The following is a 14175-nucleotide window of genomic DNA, read 5'->3' as shown; positions in this document are numbered from 1 at the left end:
GGACTGCGCCCAATCGATTTCTCTCGCAAAATTACGTCGGATTGGTGCTATAATTAACTTATTCCAGCATTTTTTGAAATCGCGAGAATTTTCGCAAAAAATGCAAAGGGGTTAGCCTTACTTTTTCTTCAATTTTTGAGGCGAAAATTTTTGGTCTCCGATTCGATTTAAACGACCCTTACCAGACTAATTGGACCCTGAGGAACTCAGAAAACGCAGCGAAAAGAGCGTAGGACCAGCAGGTGAGAAATGGCGAGCGAGAAAGCATCTGCTGAAAAATGTGGAAAACTCGGCTTCTCGTTTTTTAGCTGTATCTTTTGATGCGTTGATCGCAGCGTATTGGGACTGCGCCCAATCGATTTCTCTCGCAAAATTACGTCGGATTAGTGATATAATTATTCTATTCCAGCATTTTTTGAAATCGCGAAAATTTTCGCAAAAAATGCAAAGGGGTTAGCCTTACTTTTTCTCCAATTTTTGAGGCGAAAATTTTTGGTCTCCGATTCGATTTGAACGACCCTTACCTGACTGATTAGACCCTCAGGAACTCAGAAAACGCAGCGAAAAGAGCGTAGGACCAGCAGGTGAGAAATGGCGAGCGAGAAAGCATCTGCTGAAAAATGTGGAAAACTCGGCTTCTCGTTTTTTAGCTGTATCTTTTGATGCGTTGATCGCAGCGTATTGGGACTGCGCCCAATCGATTTCTCTCGCAAAATTACGTCGGATTAGTGATATAATTATTCTATTCCAGCATTTTTTGAAATCGCGAAAATTTTCGCAAACAATGCAAAGGGGTTAGCCTTACTTTTTCTTCAATTTTTGAGGCGAAAATTTTTGGTCTCCGATTCGATTTAAACGACCCTTACCTGACTGATTAGACCCTCAGGAACTCAGAAAACGCAGCGAAAAGAGCGTAGGACCAGCAGGTGAGAAATGGCGAGCGAGAAAGCATCTGCTGAAAAATGTGGAAAACTCAGCTTTTCGTTTTTTGGCTGTAACTTTTGATGCGTTGATCGCAGCGTATTTGGACAGCGCCCAATCGATTTCTCTCGCAAAACTACGTCGGAATAGTGCCAGAAAGAATTTATTCCAGCATTTTTCAAAATCGCGAAAATTTTCGCAAAAAATGCAAAGGGGTTAGCCTTACTTTTTCTTCAATTTTTGAGGCGAAAATTTTTGGTCTCCGATTCGATTTAAACGACCCTTACCTGACTGATTAGACCCTCAGGAACTCAGAAAACGCAGCGAAAAGAGCGTAGGACCAGCAGGAGAGAAATGGCGAGCGAGAAAGCATCTGCTGAAAAATGTGGAAAACTCAGCTTCTCGTTTTTTGGCTGTAACTTTTGATGCGTTGATCGCAGCGTATTGGGACAGCGCCCAATCGATTTCTCTCGCAAAACTACGTCGGAATAGTGCCAGAAAGAATTTATTCCAGCATTTTTCAAAATCGCGAAAATTTTCGCTAAAAATGCAAAGGGGTTAGCCTTACTTTTTCTTCAATTTTTGAGGCGAAAATTTTTGGTCTCCGATTCGATTTGAACGACCCTTACCTGACTGATCGGACCCTGAGGAATTCAGAAAACGCAGCAAAAAGAGCGTAGGACCAACAGGAGAGAAATGGCGAGCGAAAAAGCACCTGCTGAAAAATGTGGAAAACTCGGCTTCTCGTTTTTTAGCTGTATCTTTTGATGCGTTGATCGCAGCGTATTAGGACTGCGCCCAATCGATTTCTCTCGCAAAATTACGTCGGATTAGTGCTATAATTATTCTATTCCAGCATTTTTTGAAATCGCGAAAATTTTCGCAAAAAATGCAGAGGGGTTAGCCTTACTTTTTCTTCAATTTTTGAGGCGAAAATTTTTGGTCTCCGATTCGATTTGAACGACCCTTACCTGACTGATTAGACCCTCAGGAACTCAGAAAACGCAGCGAAAAGAGCGTAGGACCAGCAGGAGAGAAATGGCGAGCGAGAAAGCATCTGCTGAAAAATGTGGAAAACTCGGCTTCTCGTTTTTTGGCTGTAACTTTTGATGCGTTGATCGCAGCGTATTAGGACAGCGCCCAATCGATTTCTCTCGCAAAACTACGTCGGAATAGTGCCAGAAAGAATTTATTCCAGCATTTTTCAAAATCGCGAAAATTTTCGCAAAAAATTCAAAGGGGTTAGCCTTGCTTTTTCTTCATATTTTGAGGCGAAAATTTTTGCTCTCCGATTCTATTCAAACGACCCTTACCTGACTGATTGGACCCTGAGGAACTCAGAACACGCAGCGAAAAGAGCGTAGGACCAACAGGAGAGAAATGGCGAGCGAAAAAGCACCTGCTGAAAAATGTGGAAAACACAGCTTTTCGTTTTTTGGCTGTAACTTTTGATACGCTTATCGCAGCCGATTTAGACCGCGCGCAGTCACTAGCTCTGAAAAAATCGATGATACGAGCACTGTCAAAAATCGGCTAAACTTCGACTAAAGAAACATCCAAAGGCCTTGCGTTTTGCGCAAATTTGGAAGGAATAATCTTTCTGCGTATCATGAAGCCAAAGGCATCCCATCCGAATAATCGGACTCTTTTGAATGTCAATAATCACATCAAGAAACAGCTCGTTAGATGAAGATCAGAGGTAATGCGGCTACATCTTTTGACGCGATGCTTTCATCAACTCATGACTGTGTTTCATCATCACTATCAGAGACGGAATATCACCATATACTCCAGGAACATATTCCTTCCCATCTTTTGCAAATGACAACCGGTTGCCACCTATGTATACAAAGAAGTTTGTATTTTAAAGTGCCAGATTGCCGGCAACTAATAATACTTCCTTCTGAACCGCCTTATTATTTGCACCTTCTCTTCCCCTTCTTTGCAGCGCCTATTCACTGGCAACTTTCGACATTCTAATCATGCTGAGCAACGTTGTGTTACGCGTTGTATTAATGTACGTCGATGGTGTGGTCAGGTAGTGTCGCACATTCGTGGTTCTGTTCCTTGCTGGAAGCAGGTGGAAGCAGCTGGGAAGAAACCCATTAATGAATGCTGCTAATCTTGTTACGTACGGTCCCTATTCTTCTTTGCAACAAATTGATGTCATGATAACAGTTGCAAGAAATGGCATCATTTAATGATCTAAACAAGCATTGTAAGGACGCCGAACGAAATGTTGCTGTAAGTAGGACGTCGTCACTACAGATCTACACTGTAGTCACTATCATTACGAAATCTACGGCACAGGTTATTTAGTTTATTTGATTGGAGCGTACTCAATATTTCTAGAAGGATACTGGTATAAAGCCCTCATAGTTATTTCCAACTTAAGGAATATGCCGTCCCTATATTGTGTGAGTTAACCTCACACTTGGATTGTCGTCTCCCTGTGTACTTACCTCATGTAAATGTATCTTGCTACGATACAACTAATGTAGAGTATTTAATAATTGATAGGAGATTGTCAACGCCCTCTTATTTTACGTATTCTACAGAAGCTCCACTCTGTGTTCCGAGGGCAGGACATTGTGAAGAATCCACTGTATTTTCATGTGACACATCAAATCCTACTCTCAGTCCCAACAATTTAATACATTGACAGTTTTTCTCTTTTCTTTACAGAATACGGAAAATAACAAAGCGGATTTAGAATCTCGATTTGAATGTCCTATTTGCCTGACCTGGTTACGCGACCCAGTACTAACGTCATGTGGTCATAAGTTTTGTGCCCAATGCATTAATATGTGGCTGCGGTAAGTATAGTCTCATTGAAAAAACTTTTTTGTCAATAGATATCACTGCTTCCTCAGAATTACCACTACAGGTGACTTATTGACTCCAAAAAATGAGCAAATTCAAATAGTTTTCTCTACTGTGGTGAATTCTGTTTCCTATAGGAAAAAAGGTACATGCTGTCCTGTGGATAGTCAACCGTTACAGCCGGAGAGTGATTTATTCCCAGATCTCTTCACACGACGAGAAATATCCCAACAACGAGCACATTGTCCCTACCAAAAATTTGGATGTGCCATCGAATTATCGCCCATTGACATAGACAGTCATATGAATAAATGTGACTTTAGAAGACAAGTTGGTGAACATGTTTCATGCCCATTTAAATCCATTGGATGCTCTGATATTATTATTTCGGAAGAAGAACTGAAAACGCATTTGGAACATTCAACAAGTTCACATCTCACTGTAAGTGCAATACTCAAGACATTGCATTTATCAACATTTCATAACGCTACCAAATGATTAAACAACTAGGAAATTTTGCAGTTAGTGGCGAAGGTCATTCCAAAATTAACCTCCTTGGAACAAACTGGTTCAAGTACCAGAGCCATGGAATACAAATGGTGGGACCCACCCCCAAAAAAAAATTTGCTCTCAACCCAAGATGAGCCATGTCCAGATTGGCAGGAATTAGTCAAGTAAATTCACTTGTGAATTGATAACCACAATTCATCATCACGAATCAAATGATATAAATTACTATTGCTTTCTACGGAAAATCAACTACACTTTACAGACGGTTTTTTTCTGCACAGAACACTCTACGAGAGGATCGTAGTCTTGGAGCAACAGAACCGTGAGCTCACCATAAGTCTTTCTAATCAGCAAAATCATCTATCTTCCATCCGGACTTCAGTACGATATAATGACGAAGAGATGATTCTGCGCTATTGCAACGGTCTTTATATTTGGAAGCTTGACTCGTTTAGAGAGAAACTTGAGATCATGATAACTGATTCTCTAAAAATGTTTTACAGTCCTGGATTCTATACATCTCCTAATGGTTACAAAATTTGTGCTAGGATAAATGTATCTTCTAAAGATCCTCGCTACTTGTCTCTCTTAATTCACATGATGCATTCGGAAAATGATGATGCATTAGACTGGCCGTTTAATGGGTCGATTAGTTTTGTACTAGTTCATCCCATGGATTCCGAACGTAATATACGAGATACTACATTCTCCAAACCTGAACTAGAGGCATTTAAAAAACCGACTTGTGAATTGAACAAGCGAAGTTTCGGGTATACGGAATTTGTTTTAATCAAGGATTTAGTTGAATTTTTACGAGAAGACAGTATGATTATGAGAGTGGAAGTTAAACCAATTTAGATATTCCTCAACAGAATTTATTGAAATTTACGTAATTTCCATAGAACCCACAGTACGGCTAAGTAAACCCCAAAACAGATTGAACTGGTATTCGTTATAATATCAGTTTTTTACTCCAAAGGACTATGTCCAGTTCAGATACAATTTGCCAAGCAATTATCACGATGCAAGTCGAAATAGCCGACGCTTCTGCCGCAATGCAAGGGACCTTAGCATGGCGTTGAGTTACCGGCTTGTCAATTCAAGGCTCTGTCCAGGCTACCGATAATTTTATTGTCCAGCCTTATACACGACATGTACATGTAAGGAAGAAGTATGTTCCGCCCATTTGAATCTTTCAAAAAATAATATTACACAATTACATCTCCTTGTACTAGTTTATTAAATTATAGTAAAGTATTGCGAATGTTATTAGAATAAATAATTTATGAAAATTCACACGCAAGTCTTTCCTCCTACCTCTAATAAATACTATGCAATTTTTATAATTATCATTGTTCACGTAGTAAATTTTAGTTGTAAATGTGGGCTTCTAACTTAGAATATCCGATATTTTTCAAACACTTCACGCGTTTCTCAGAACCTGAAAAAATGGCAAAGATTATGTTTTCCCCTTAATTCCATTTATGAACAATCAACAAAATTGAATTTGTTGCTGATGGCTTCAGTTTCTCATCTAAGTATATGATTCAAATAAACACAGATGTCTGGCGATAGAATCTACCGCGCTAGCTGTACGAATGGGGAATTCCATGCTCTAAAATTATTCAACAGTGTTTCTGTCACGTAAAACTGTCTGTGAGAAGATCAAAAGCAAAATCCAAGATTGGAAGGTGTGCAGCCTAATCATAACGGCGTGGAATTCTCCATGTATTAAATTTAGCATATTATTATAATATCCACATGGAATTGGATAAATGGTATAAAGACCAAAAATGACCGCTGAAATTTTAGTACTATTATTTAAGGTATTGCATGTAATTCAATTATAAGTAATAACTAAAGCAATGAATGAAACATTCTTGATGTGTTGAAATACCTCTAAGGATACAACTAGCGTAGTCTACCTTGAGATCATTTTGGATTTGTATCTCAACATTTATATTGATCCGATCTGTACGAATACACTTTTTCTTTTGATACTTGATTATCTGGTACTCTTCGCAAAAAGATCCTCTACGCCACAAATCTGCCTTATGTTTTTAATTTAAAGAGAATAGGCAGTCACTATAAAAGTGAAAAATACAATATCTGTCATAAATTGTCTGTAAGATAGACTCTGGTAAGTTTCATGCCGCCGTATACACTAGATGCCACAACCGTTGTTAACTATACGCCATTTTGGAGGGTGGCTAGATACTTGTTATATTTTCGCTCCCGAGCCTGTTGCATCCTCTGCAACTTTTTTAACTGACCCTTACTGATTTCTTTTCCGTCAATGTCGTGAGTTGGTAGTCCCTGAAAATCATTTGAAATTCTAGTATGTAATACCTATCACGATTTTACGTGATGGATTCATTCTGCTTCCACCTATAATGCGTCTAATATTCGTAATTGTTACCTTATCATTGAATTGAGAGTATTTTCCTTTTTCAAGCTTGAACATGTCACTCGGTGGTATTATATTTTTGGCGCGTTTTGCTGCTGCCAGAGCTTGGGCTTCTGCTTTTCTTCTTTCTTCTTCTGCAGCTTTTTCAGCTTTCAGTAGTCTTTTAGCCTCTTTTTCTTTGAGTAAAGTTTCCCTGTCAACCAACTTCACAATACTAGCTTTGCCTTCGTGATCTTCCAATCTTACACCAACATTTGGTAGAATCTCATCTCGCAATCGATCACATTCTTCAAGAATATTGGTAGCCTTCAAAGTTCTCGCTTGAGATCTTACGCTTCCTCGGAAATCCGCAAAAATCTCCAAGTATGGCATTACTTTTTCCTCAATCTGAGTAGACGTAAATGATAAACATCAGGGGAATTTCTCTTCAAGCAATGATACAATATTAATGGCAAACTGAGCGTGGATGTATAAGAACAAAATGAGAGCCGTTCTTTTCAAATAGAATCAGTTATTTCAAACACGAGTATTGTATAGAAATTGCTTCATTACATACTTACGTTATTACTTTCGTTATTATCGCAAGTAAGAGGAAACCCAATGTTGGCATGTTGGAAATTAGGAATTGCACCAAAAACAGAAAGTATTTTTGTGATGTACACGGCAATGTCGCGAAGCAATAAGTTATTCAAACCTGTACTATCCCTCATGTAGATGTTGCTGTGTGCAACAATATCCCTCAAAGCATCCAGTACCGATCTAGTGTCAATGTTGTCTGTAAAATTATTAGAACATTAGTATAACTCATGCATTTCTTGAACATTAATAAACATGACAACTTACCACAAAGAGCGGCATGTACAGAATCCTTTGTAGTGCAAAACTTGTTATAAAGTTCTAGTTCAGCCTTGTTCCACTTACTAAAAGTATTCAAAGTCGTATTATTGCTCATGTGCCTAGTCCTATTTTTAACATTGAGAAAGAATTCCTACAAAGAAAAAGAGTAGATGTGAAAATTGGTATACATCTGAAGAGAATGAAATTCTAAAATCCAAATTTGTGCATTTAAGAATAGACTTACATTCAAAAACTTTTCATATTGGATAGCCATTTCCATCGTATTATCGCTATAATCTAACGTATCCTTCCAAGAATGCAGAAGAAATGCTAGCCGGAGCTGCCTTGCTGTATGTTTTTTCAAAGCGTCTTGAATGGTCACAAAGTTTTTCAAGGATTTCGACATCTTGCATCCTGATATTGTCAAATGACCGGAGTGCAAAAAATATCTCACCCAGTGTGAATTATCAAAATATGCTTCAGCTTGTGCCAACTCGTTATCATGATGTGGAAACTTTAAATCCACCCCACCCGTATGAATATCTAGACTTTCCCCACAGATCGCAGAAGCCATAACTGAACATTCTATGTGCCATCCAGGCCGACCCTTACCCCACGGGCTGTTCCACCAAGGTTCGCCTGCCTTTGAGCATTTCCAGAGAGCAAAATCTGTTGGCGATCGTTTTTCAGAGAGACGATCTTCAGAAATGCACAAGTCACCTACAAGGAGAGATATAAAACTTTGTATATCTATGATGAATTTGCTCATTCATTTGTTGTCTGAAATTTAATAGCCATGGTAAATGATGCAGTGATTTTTAGTAGTTGGGAAGTGGGTGGGGAAGGAGGGCCCGCCTTACTTCTTCCCTCTCCGCCCCCTTGCCCCCATCAGCTCTTGGTGCTGGTGGAACTAGGTCCGTCACTTCGTCTTATATTCATTTCAAGGTTTCGTGCACTGAAATCTACTCCTGAGACGTCCAAAATGGATGTGTGGATGATGAATGCTCATGTTAGTTCAGATTGCCAACTCCTGAAGTGCCTGGAACGTCGAGATGAAGACGAGAAGAAGCGTTTGACCTAGTCGCACCAGTGCCAAGGGGGGCAGAAAAGGAGGAAGTAAAGTGGGCCTTCCTCCCCCTGTCACTCCCCAATTCCTAAACATCACTATGCATGATTCATTCATATTCGATACACTCATGTTATATGCATTAAAAATACCTTGAAAACTAGACGAGTTGGTCATATTAAATCTTATATTACAAGCATTCTTATTACTTTGAGAGGCTGAAATGAGGCTTAACAGCTTTAAGTCGCGGTTAAGGAAATTAAGAAAAATTATCAAATAATGTTTGTCAATGTTGCATCATATTACATGTTTGGGGAATTATAACTCTTTATCTATGTGCCTGAAGTCAATCAGATTATGGACATGGACAGACAATGAATATAGCTTATCAACTGAAATGTAATGATAAAAATTACATTCAATTTTATTCACCGGTGTTGGTTAAGCGACTTTAAATTGTGTATCATTTTGTAATGCTGTCAATTAGATGCAAAAATCATCACTACTTCTGAAATTTCTCTCTACAATACTGGTATACAGTTGAGAATCATCATTCACACGTTCAATCCACATACACAAAAGTCAAAGGTAACTGTAATAATTGTGATCACCTTCTCCTTCTTGCAAACTGTTGGCATCTCCATAAGCCTCGGGAACAAGTTTGGCATAATGATGATTATCCCGTTTATCAAAGCCACTCACATCAAAGTAAACAGAACCATTACTTTCGTATGCAAGATTATTAGCAATGATTTTTTTGATATAATCTATAATTTCAGGAATGTATTCACTAACTCTGGTCAGCACATTCGGTCGCAACACCTGGAAAATGTGCGATTTTTTAAGAGCGCTAGAATTATAATTAGAACTGCTTCTTTCCATTAATGTTAATATGTATCAAGGCTTACATTAAGGGCATCCATATCTTTGTGATACTCTGTCTCCCAGTACTGCGGAAGCTTGCTAAAGATGGAATTTTCAGTAACTGTAGATCCCTTTTCTCTATCAAGCCATTCAGCAAGAGGATCCCTGGCTTGGTTCAGTAAGGCCTGCAAAATCAATTCCGATATTCCATCTGGTTAGATCCCTGAGTAGTCAGCTCCATTTGATTGATGTAAAATTTACTCAATTTTTAATTAAAATGAATAAAAGTGTGAGGAATAATATCTTCCCTTACATTCTGGGACTCTTTCAACTTGACTTGGTCATTTTCTGTAACAGCCTTTTCAAGATCTTCCACTGCCATGGTAATTTTCTTCAGCATTGTTTCCATCATACGGGTCTTGTCGGGATCAGAGGTAGACCTGACTGTACCTTCAAATGCCGTCATCACCTTCTTCGCGTCATCCAGTACTTTGTCGAGATTGTGGTTTTCTTTGATGTACTCTTCGTACAAGTGGTTTTGTCTTGCTCTTTTTATAATTTTGTCATCAATATCGGTGATATTCATCACGTATAAGACATCATAGCCAAAGTAGTCGGAGAGTACACGTCGCAATATATCAAAAGATATATAAGACCTGAACATATGAAATTCAACATATTTGTTGGGAAAGCTTAAACCTGTTAATAGTTATTGATATTTGATAACACAATCTCTGACACTAACATTCTGTAAGCATATCAAATGTGAGCGAACAAAACAAAGATAAAATGTTTTTATTAACATTGCCCAATAATAATGCTGTTGATTGGAAGCTTCTTGTCTCAAAATATGTATGATCAACTTCTTTAACGACAGCAGAAATTTTTTTTCAATTAATGAAAATGAACAAAATGTAATAAACCAAGACCTCATTTTATTATCCTGCTAATACATGGTACTAATGAAATATTGGAAGAAAATTCAAGGGGAAGATGCATTCTAAATAAACAATAAGTATACCTAGCGTGGCCCATATGTGAAGCGTCGTACACCGTTGGACCGCAACTGTACCAGTAAACTCTATTCCCATTTTGAGGTATGAATTCCTCTTTTTGTCGAGTTAGACTATTGAAAAGTTTCAGAGTCAGACGAGATTTGGTATCTGGTGGACTCCATGACGGTTGCGAACGCTTGTTGTTAGACATATCGAAAGCCTGTTTGGAACGTATTATTTATAGAAAATAACGATCATTTGCGGTCAAATATTTTCAATTAAGAGAACAATTCAAGTGTTGAAATAAAACAAACCTGGTTTAGCAATGAAAGGTATTATATGTAAAAACAAATCTCAACTCACCGAAAAGACGAAACAAGAGATGAAGAATCGAATTTAAATAGTTCGTTAATTAGGAGTATAAATAAAGACCGCCCTGGTCTCAGCTCTGACTCACGCCTTAAAACGTCATTTACGACACAGGTAAAAATTCTCAAGTAACCGTGGCTCGTGCAGCGTGTACCAGCATTTCCTTCCTCTCCCTCTTAATGACCAACCGAGTGAAATTAGACCCGAGTTTTATTTCCGTTCGTCAGGATGACCACCCCGACACTGAGCACGTGAAACTGACAGCTGTCAAATGCGACCCGCAACATCCACATACTTATTTATGATGCAGTGATATTAGCGCAAAAGTGATCTAGAGTCAGTATTGTTTGCTCATCTTTTGAATTTATTCCCAAATTTTCGATCAAACGTGTACGGCGTCTACGATCAGTCATTGATCACTGAACCCCAATCGTTGGATTACGTGTCACCCGAATGTTTTTCTCACGTTTCTTAGCCTGGTCGGGCTGCCAGTGAGCAATCACCAAAGCATAGTGAGCGAGACCTTTTCGACGTGTTCGCTGCACGGAAACGTGGTTCGCAACATCTCAAAATGCAGGTTCCAGCGGTATTTATGGATTTGCCCTTAGAGGACCAAGTAAGAAGATTTCATGATCATTTCCCGAGCTCTATTCCTTTGAATTAAGCTTAAATTTTGGCAACGTTACATATTAAAAAACTTATTCTGAAATTCTGTAATTCACTGACGGGCGTTTAGGCTTAGGTTAGGTTTACGTTCGTATGGACTTTCATTATTCAATCATTAACCAATCTTTCACTGTAACAGGCACAAGAATTAAGGGTATATTTCAAGAGTTTGGGCGCTGAAATAAGCGAGGAGAAATCACCGAGAGGAATCGAAGATGATTTGCATAAAATCATTGGCGTCTGCGACGCCTGTTTCAAGGAGGGAAATGAAACTGAGATTGAGACAATTCTAAACGATATAGTCTCCATCATGGTTCTGGTGAGTTGTCTGTGCGAATATCAAATCGCACCTTGACATTTGGATAACTTGTTCCAACGAATTTTCTTGCATTATTCCTTTACAGATTCCTATTGAACGTGCTGAAAATTTAATATTGGCATTCTGTGAAAAGTTGACAAAAGCTCCAGGTCAAAAACTAGGAGTTGTCTGTCTAAAGGCGTAAGCATTTTTGAAATTTGTTCCTTGGATATAAAATTAATCCTGTACATAACAAACCATGAAATCTAAAATCTAAACCTATCAAAAAAGTTTGCATTGTAATTATACCAGACTTTGAATAAATTAATTAATTAAGTAGATAAATAATAAAGAATTTCGTAACTGAAACATTTAACGACTGACTGAAATTGCATGCTTCGTTATAGGCTCTGGCTCCTGTTTCAATCCTTGGATGAAAAATCGCCCATGAGATATCATGTTTACTACCACCTGGTACAAATTTCACGCAATGTGGATCAAGTCAAAGCTGTGTATGGTGGAGTGGATCAACTGAAGGCACAATTTGCTCCGTGTCCACCATCCAATGAACAGATGCAGAAATTATATCGCCTCTTGCACGAAGTGTTACTCAGTTGTAAACAAAGGTAAAGAAACTGAAAAGCTAAAAATAATTAAAAGTCTTTCAATTATTCTAAAAACGTAATTCGTTAATTTTATACCACTGTTTCCGTACAGTAATTCATTTTTTGAACGATACCTTTCAGTGAACAAGCAGCTGCAGTGATGGTTGCCCTACTAGGTACATATACCGCTGAAAGTGCATCTGCTCCCAGAGAAGATGCCCAGCGTTGTATTTTGGCTGCGCTTGCCGACCCGAATACTTTCCTGCTGGATCCGCTGCTGGCTCTGAAACCTGTGAGATTTTTAGAAGGAGAGCTCATTCACGATTTACTTCTAGTTTTCGTCCAAGAAAAATTACCCGCATATCTTCAGTTTTACAAAAATCATAAAGAATTCGTCGAGCATATACTAGGTGTGTTATATGTACAAATTGAAATAGATTTACCAAGTTTCCAATATTTTCAGAAATCTTTAGAAAAATAACAAGCGATTCGCATTTTTAAAAAATTCACGTTATGCAGGATTGAACCACGAGCAGAACATTAAAAAGATGCGATTACTGACATTTATGCAGCTTGCTGAAACGAATCCTGAAATGTCATTCGACACTATTCAATCTGAACTGCAAATCGAGGAGAATGAAGTAGAAAGCTTTATAATCGATGGTAAGAGTTTCATGAATATTTAGATTGTTCAAATCCTTATCCCAAATCATATTACACACGCCTGATTTCTTATGCTTGGGTATTTACGAAATGGGAAATATCAAATGAACCAGTACTGGCTCAGCAAAATCTAAATTGCTGTTGAGTTATCGAGTTGTTCAACAGAAACTATATTGACGCACTAAGATAATCATCGTACAAATTACTGCGAACTACTCGTCTTATATCTTTGCTATGTGAGATCATTACTCAAGTTTTGGCTTTTATAGTTTTGAAAACCAAACTGGTTCGAGCTCGAATGGATCAAGCTGGCCACAAAGTGCTCGTATCAAGCACAATGCATCGAACATTCGGCCGTGCTCAATGGACCCAACTAAGGGACCTATTGGCGGCATGGAAAACCAATCTTTCTGCAGTTCAGGAAGGCATGAAAACTGTTGCGGCAGCTCAAATCGAACTTGCGGCAAAAACAAAATGATCCGAATAGTAGCAAATACATTTCATTTCGATCCAGCTCACGATGACATATGGAAGTATATTTTACGTTCAATCACACATGAAACACTTTTACAACTTAAGTATCGCTGTGATTACTGTATTCCATTTTGACCGATAGTGGGCAATTATGTAAACCTTTTAAATTTGATTTATTCCTCATATTATTATAAAGAACTCAGTTACTCCAAACCATGTTACATAGATGTAATGAATGCAGTAGCTCCATTTTTTAACATTAAAAAACAAAATTATTGGAATACAAACCCAATTTCTATCAAAATACGTTCCATTAGCGTTCCATAACCAGTTACTCTGCTGTCATTAACTGATGCAACTGTTTTCCAGTGCGAAATATGGCGTAAATATACATACAACCAATTACCTTTGAATAAAAATCATCAACGTAACACTAAAATTGGGGTAATGTAATGTTCGTATATCCTTCTTAATATGATAAACCTTTTATACGGCACTTGATATAAGATTTCTCATTGCACATACATTAATTATTAGCCGCCTCCTATTAGTAGAGCAAGTAATATTCATCAAGACATTTATGATATCATCTGTAGTACCACTCGTCGGCATAATGGTAAAAACTTTACTGTCGACATAAGTTTCTCACAAATTCCTTAGTAGCTGTCTTTCGGGAT

At 38.2% G+C, this 14175-nt stretch overlaps 3 protein-coding genes across 5 annotated transcripts; 2 read left to right on the top strand and 1 right to left on the bottom strand.

Annotated features, from left to right (window-relative positions):
- Window positions 1–2470: 2470 nt before the first annotated feature.
- On the top strand, window positions 2471–5917 carry LOC124306602 (TNF receptor-associated factor 6). Of its 3 annotated transcripts, none has more exons than XM_046767382.1 (6): window positions 2471–2776; window positions 2870–3165; window positions 3607–3737; window positions 3882–4185; window positions 4255–4418; window positions 4536–5917. In XM_046767382.1, the coding sequence occupies exons 2-6, from the start codon at window positions 3109–3111 to the stop codon at window positions 5110–5112; spliced, it is 1233 nt and encodes a 410-aa protein (XP_046623338.1). In that variant the 5' UTR covers window positions 2471–2776; window positions 2870–3108; the 3' UTR covers window positions 5113–5917. The 3 variants fall into 3 exon arrangements, with proteins under 3 accessions (XP_046623338.1, XP_046623339.1, XP_046623340.1); XM_046767383.1 differs by having other exon boundaries at window positions 2576–2776; window positions 4267–4418; XM_046767384.1 differs by lacking the exons at window positions 2471–2776; window positions 2870–3165 and adding an exon at window positions 3232–3338.
- On the bottom strand, window positions 5476–11144 carry LOC124306601 (cysteine--tRNA ligase, cytoplasmic). Its single transcript, XM_046767381.1, has 10 exons — window positions 10787–11144; window positions 10450–10643; window positions 9742–10084; window positions 9473–9613; window positions 9176–9386; window positions 7743–8218; window positions 7505–7649; window positions 7222–7436; window positions 6674–7048; window positions 5476–6570 (listed from the first exon to the last, which is right to left on the bottom strand). The coding sequence occupies exons 2-10, from the start codon at window positions 10632–10634 to the stop codon at window positions 6442–6444; spliced, it is 2220 nt and encodes a 739-aa protein (XP_046623337.1). The 5' UTR covers window positions 10635–10643; window positions 10787–11144; the 3' UTR covers window positions 5476–6441.
- Window positions 11145–11253: 109 nt separating this feature from the next.
- Window positions 11254–13790, top strand: LOC124306604 (eukaryotic translation initiation factor 3 subunit M). Its single transcript, XM_046767388.1, has 7 exons — window positions 11254–11408; window positions 11598–11777; window positions 11863–11957; window positions 12164–12382; window positions 12503–12771; window positions 12881–13024; window positions 13294–13790. Exons 1-7 carry the CDS (start codon window positions 11364–11366, stop codon window positions 13500–13502), a joined length of 1161 nt encoding a protein of 386 aa, XP_046623344.1. The 5' UTR covers window positions 11254–11363; the 3' UTR covers window positions 13503–13790.
- Window positions 13791–14175: the final 385 nt, after the last annotated feature.

The sequence above is a fragment of the Neodiprion virginianus genome, chromosome 6 (genome assembly GCF_021901495.1).
Source record: "Neodiprion virginianus isolate iyNeoVirg1 chromosome 6, iyNeoVirg1.1, whole genome shotgun sequence".
Taxonomy (NCBI): Eukaryota; Metazoa; Arthropoda; class Insecta; order Hymenoptera; family Diprionidae; genus Neodiprion; species Neodiprion virginianus.
This window is presented reverse-complemented; position numbering and strand designations above follow the sequence as displayed.

Bases quoted from the DNA above. Each gene is read 5' to 3' on its own strand.
- LOC124306602 (XM_046767382.1), top strand. From the start codon at position 3,109: ATGGCATCATTTAATGATCTAAACAAGCATTGTAAGGACGCCGAACGA. The intron at 3,166-3,606 runs GTAAGTAGGACG...TTTTCTTTACAG, and splicing joins ACGCCGAACGAAATGTTGCT to AATACGGAAAATAACAAAGC. The intron at 3,738-3,881 runs GTAAGTATAGTC...TGTTTCCTATAG, and splicing joins TGCATTAATATGTGGCTGCG to GAAAAAAGGTACATGCTGTC.
- LOC124306601 (XM_046767381.1), bottom strand. From the start codon at position 10,634: ATGTCTAACAACAAGCGTTCGCAACCGTCATGGAGTCCACCAGATACC. The intron at 9,387-9,472 runs GTAAGCCTTGAT...CACATTTTCCAG, and splicing joins AAGATATGGATGCCCTTAAT to GTGTTGCGACCGAATGTGCT. The intron at 7,437-7,504 runs GTAAGTTGTCAT...ATAATTTTACAG, and splicing joins TGTACATGCCGCTCTTTGTG to ACAACATTGACACTAGATCG.
- LOC124306604 (XM_046767388.1), top strand. From the start codon at position 11,364: ATGCAGGTTCCAGCGGTATTTATGGATTTGCCCTTAGAGGACCAA. The intron at 12,383-12,502 runs GTAAAGAAACTG...GATACCTTTCAG, and splicing joins TTACTCAGTTGTAAACAAAG to TGAACAAGCAGCTGCAGTGA. The intron at 13,025-13,293 runs GTAAGAGTTTCA...TGGCTTTTATAG, and splicing joins AGAAAGCTTTATAATCGATG to TTTTGAAAACCAAACTGGTT.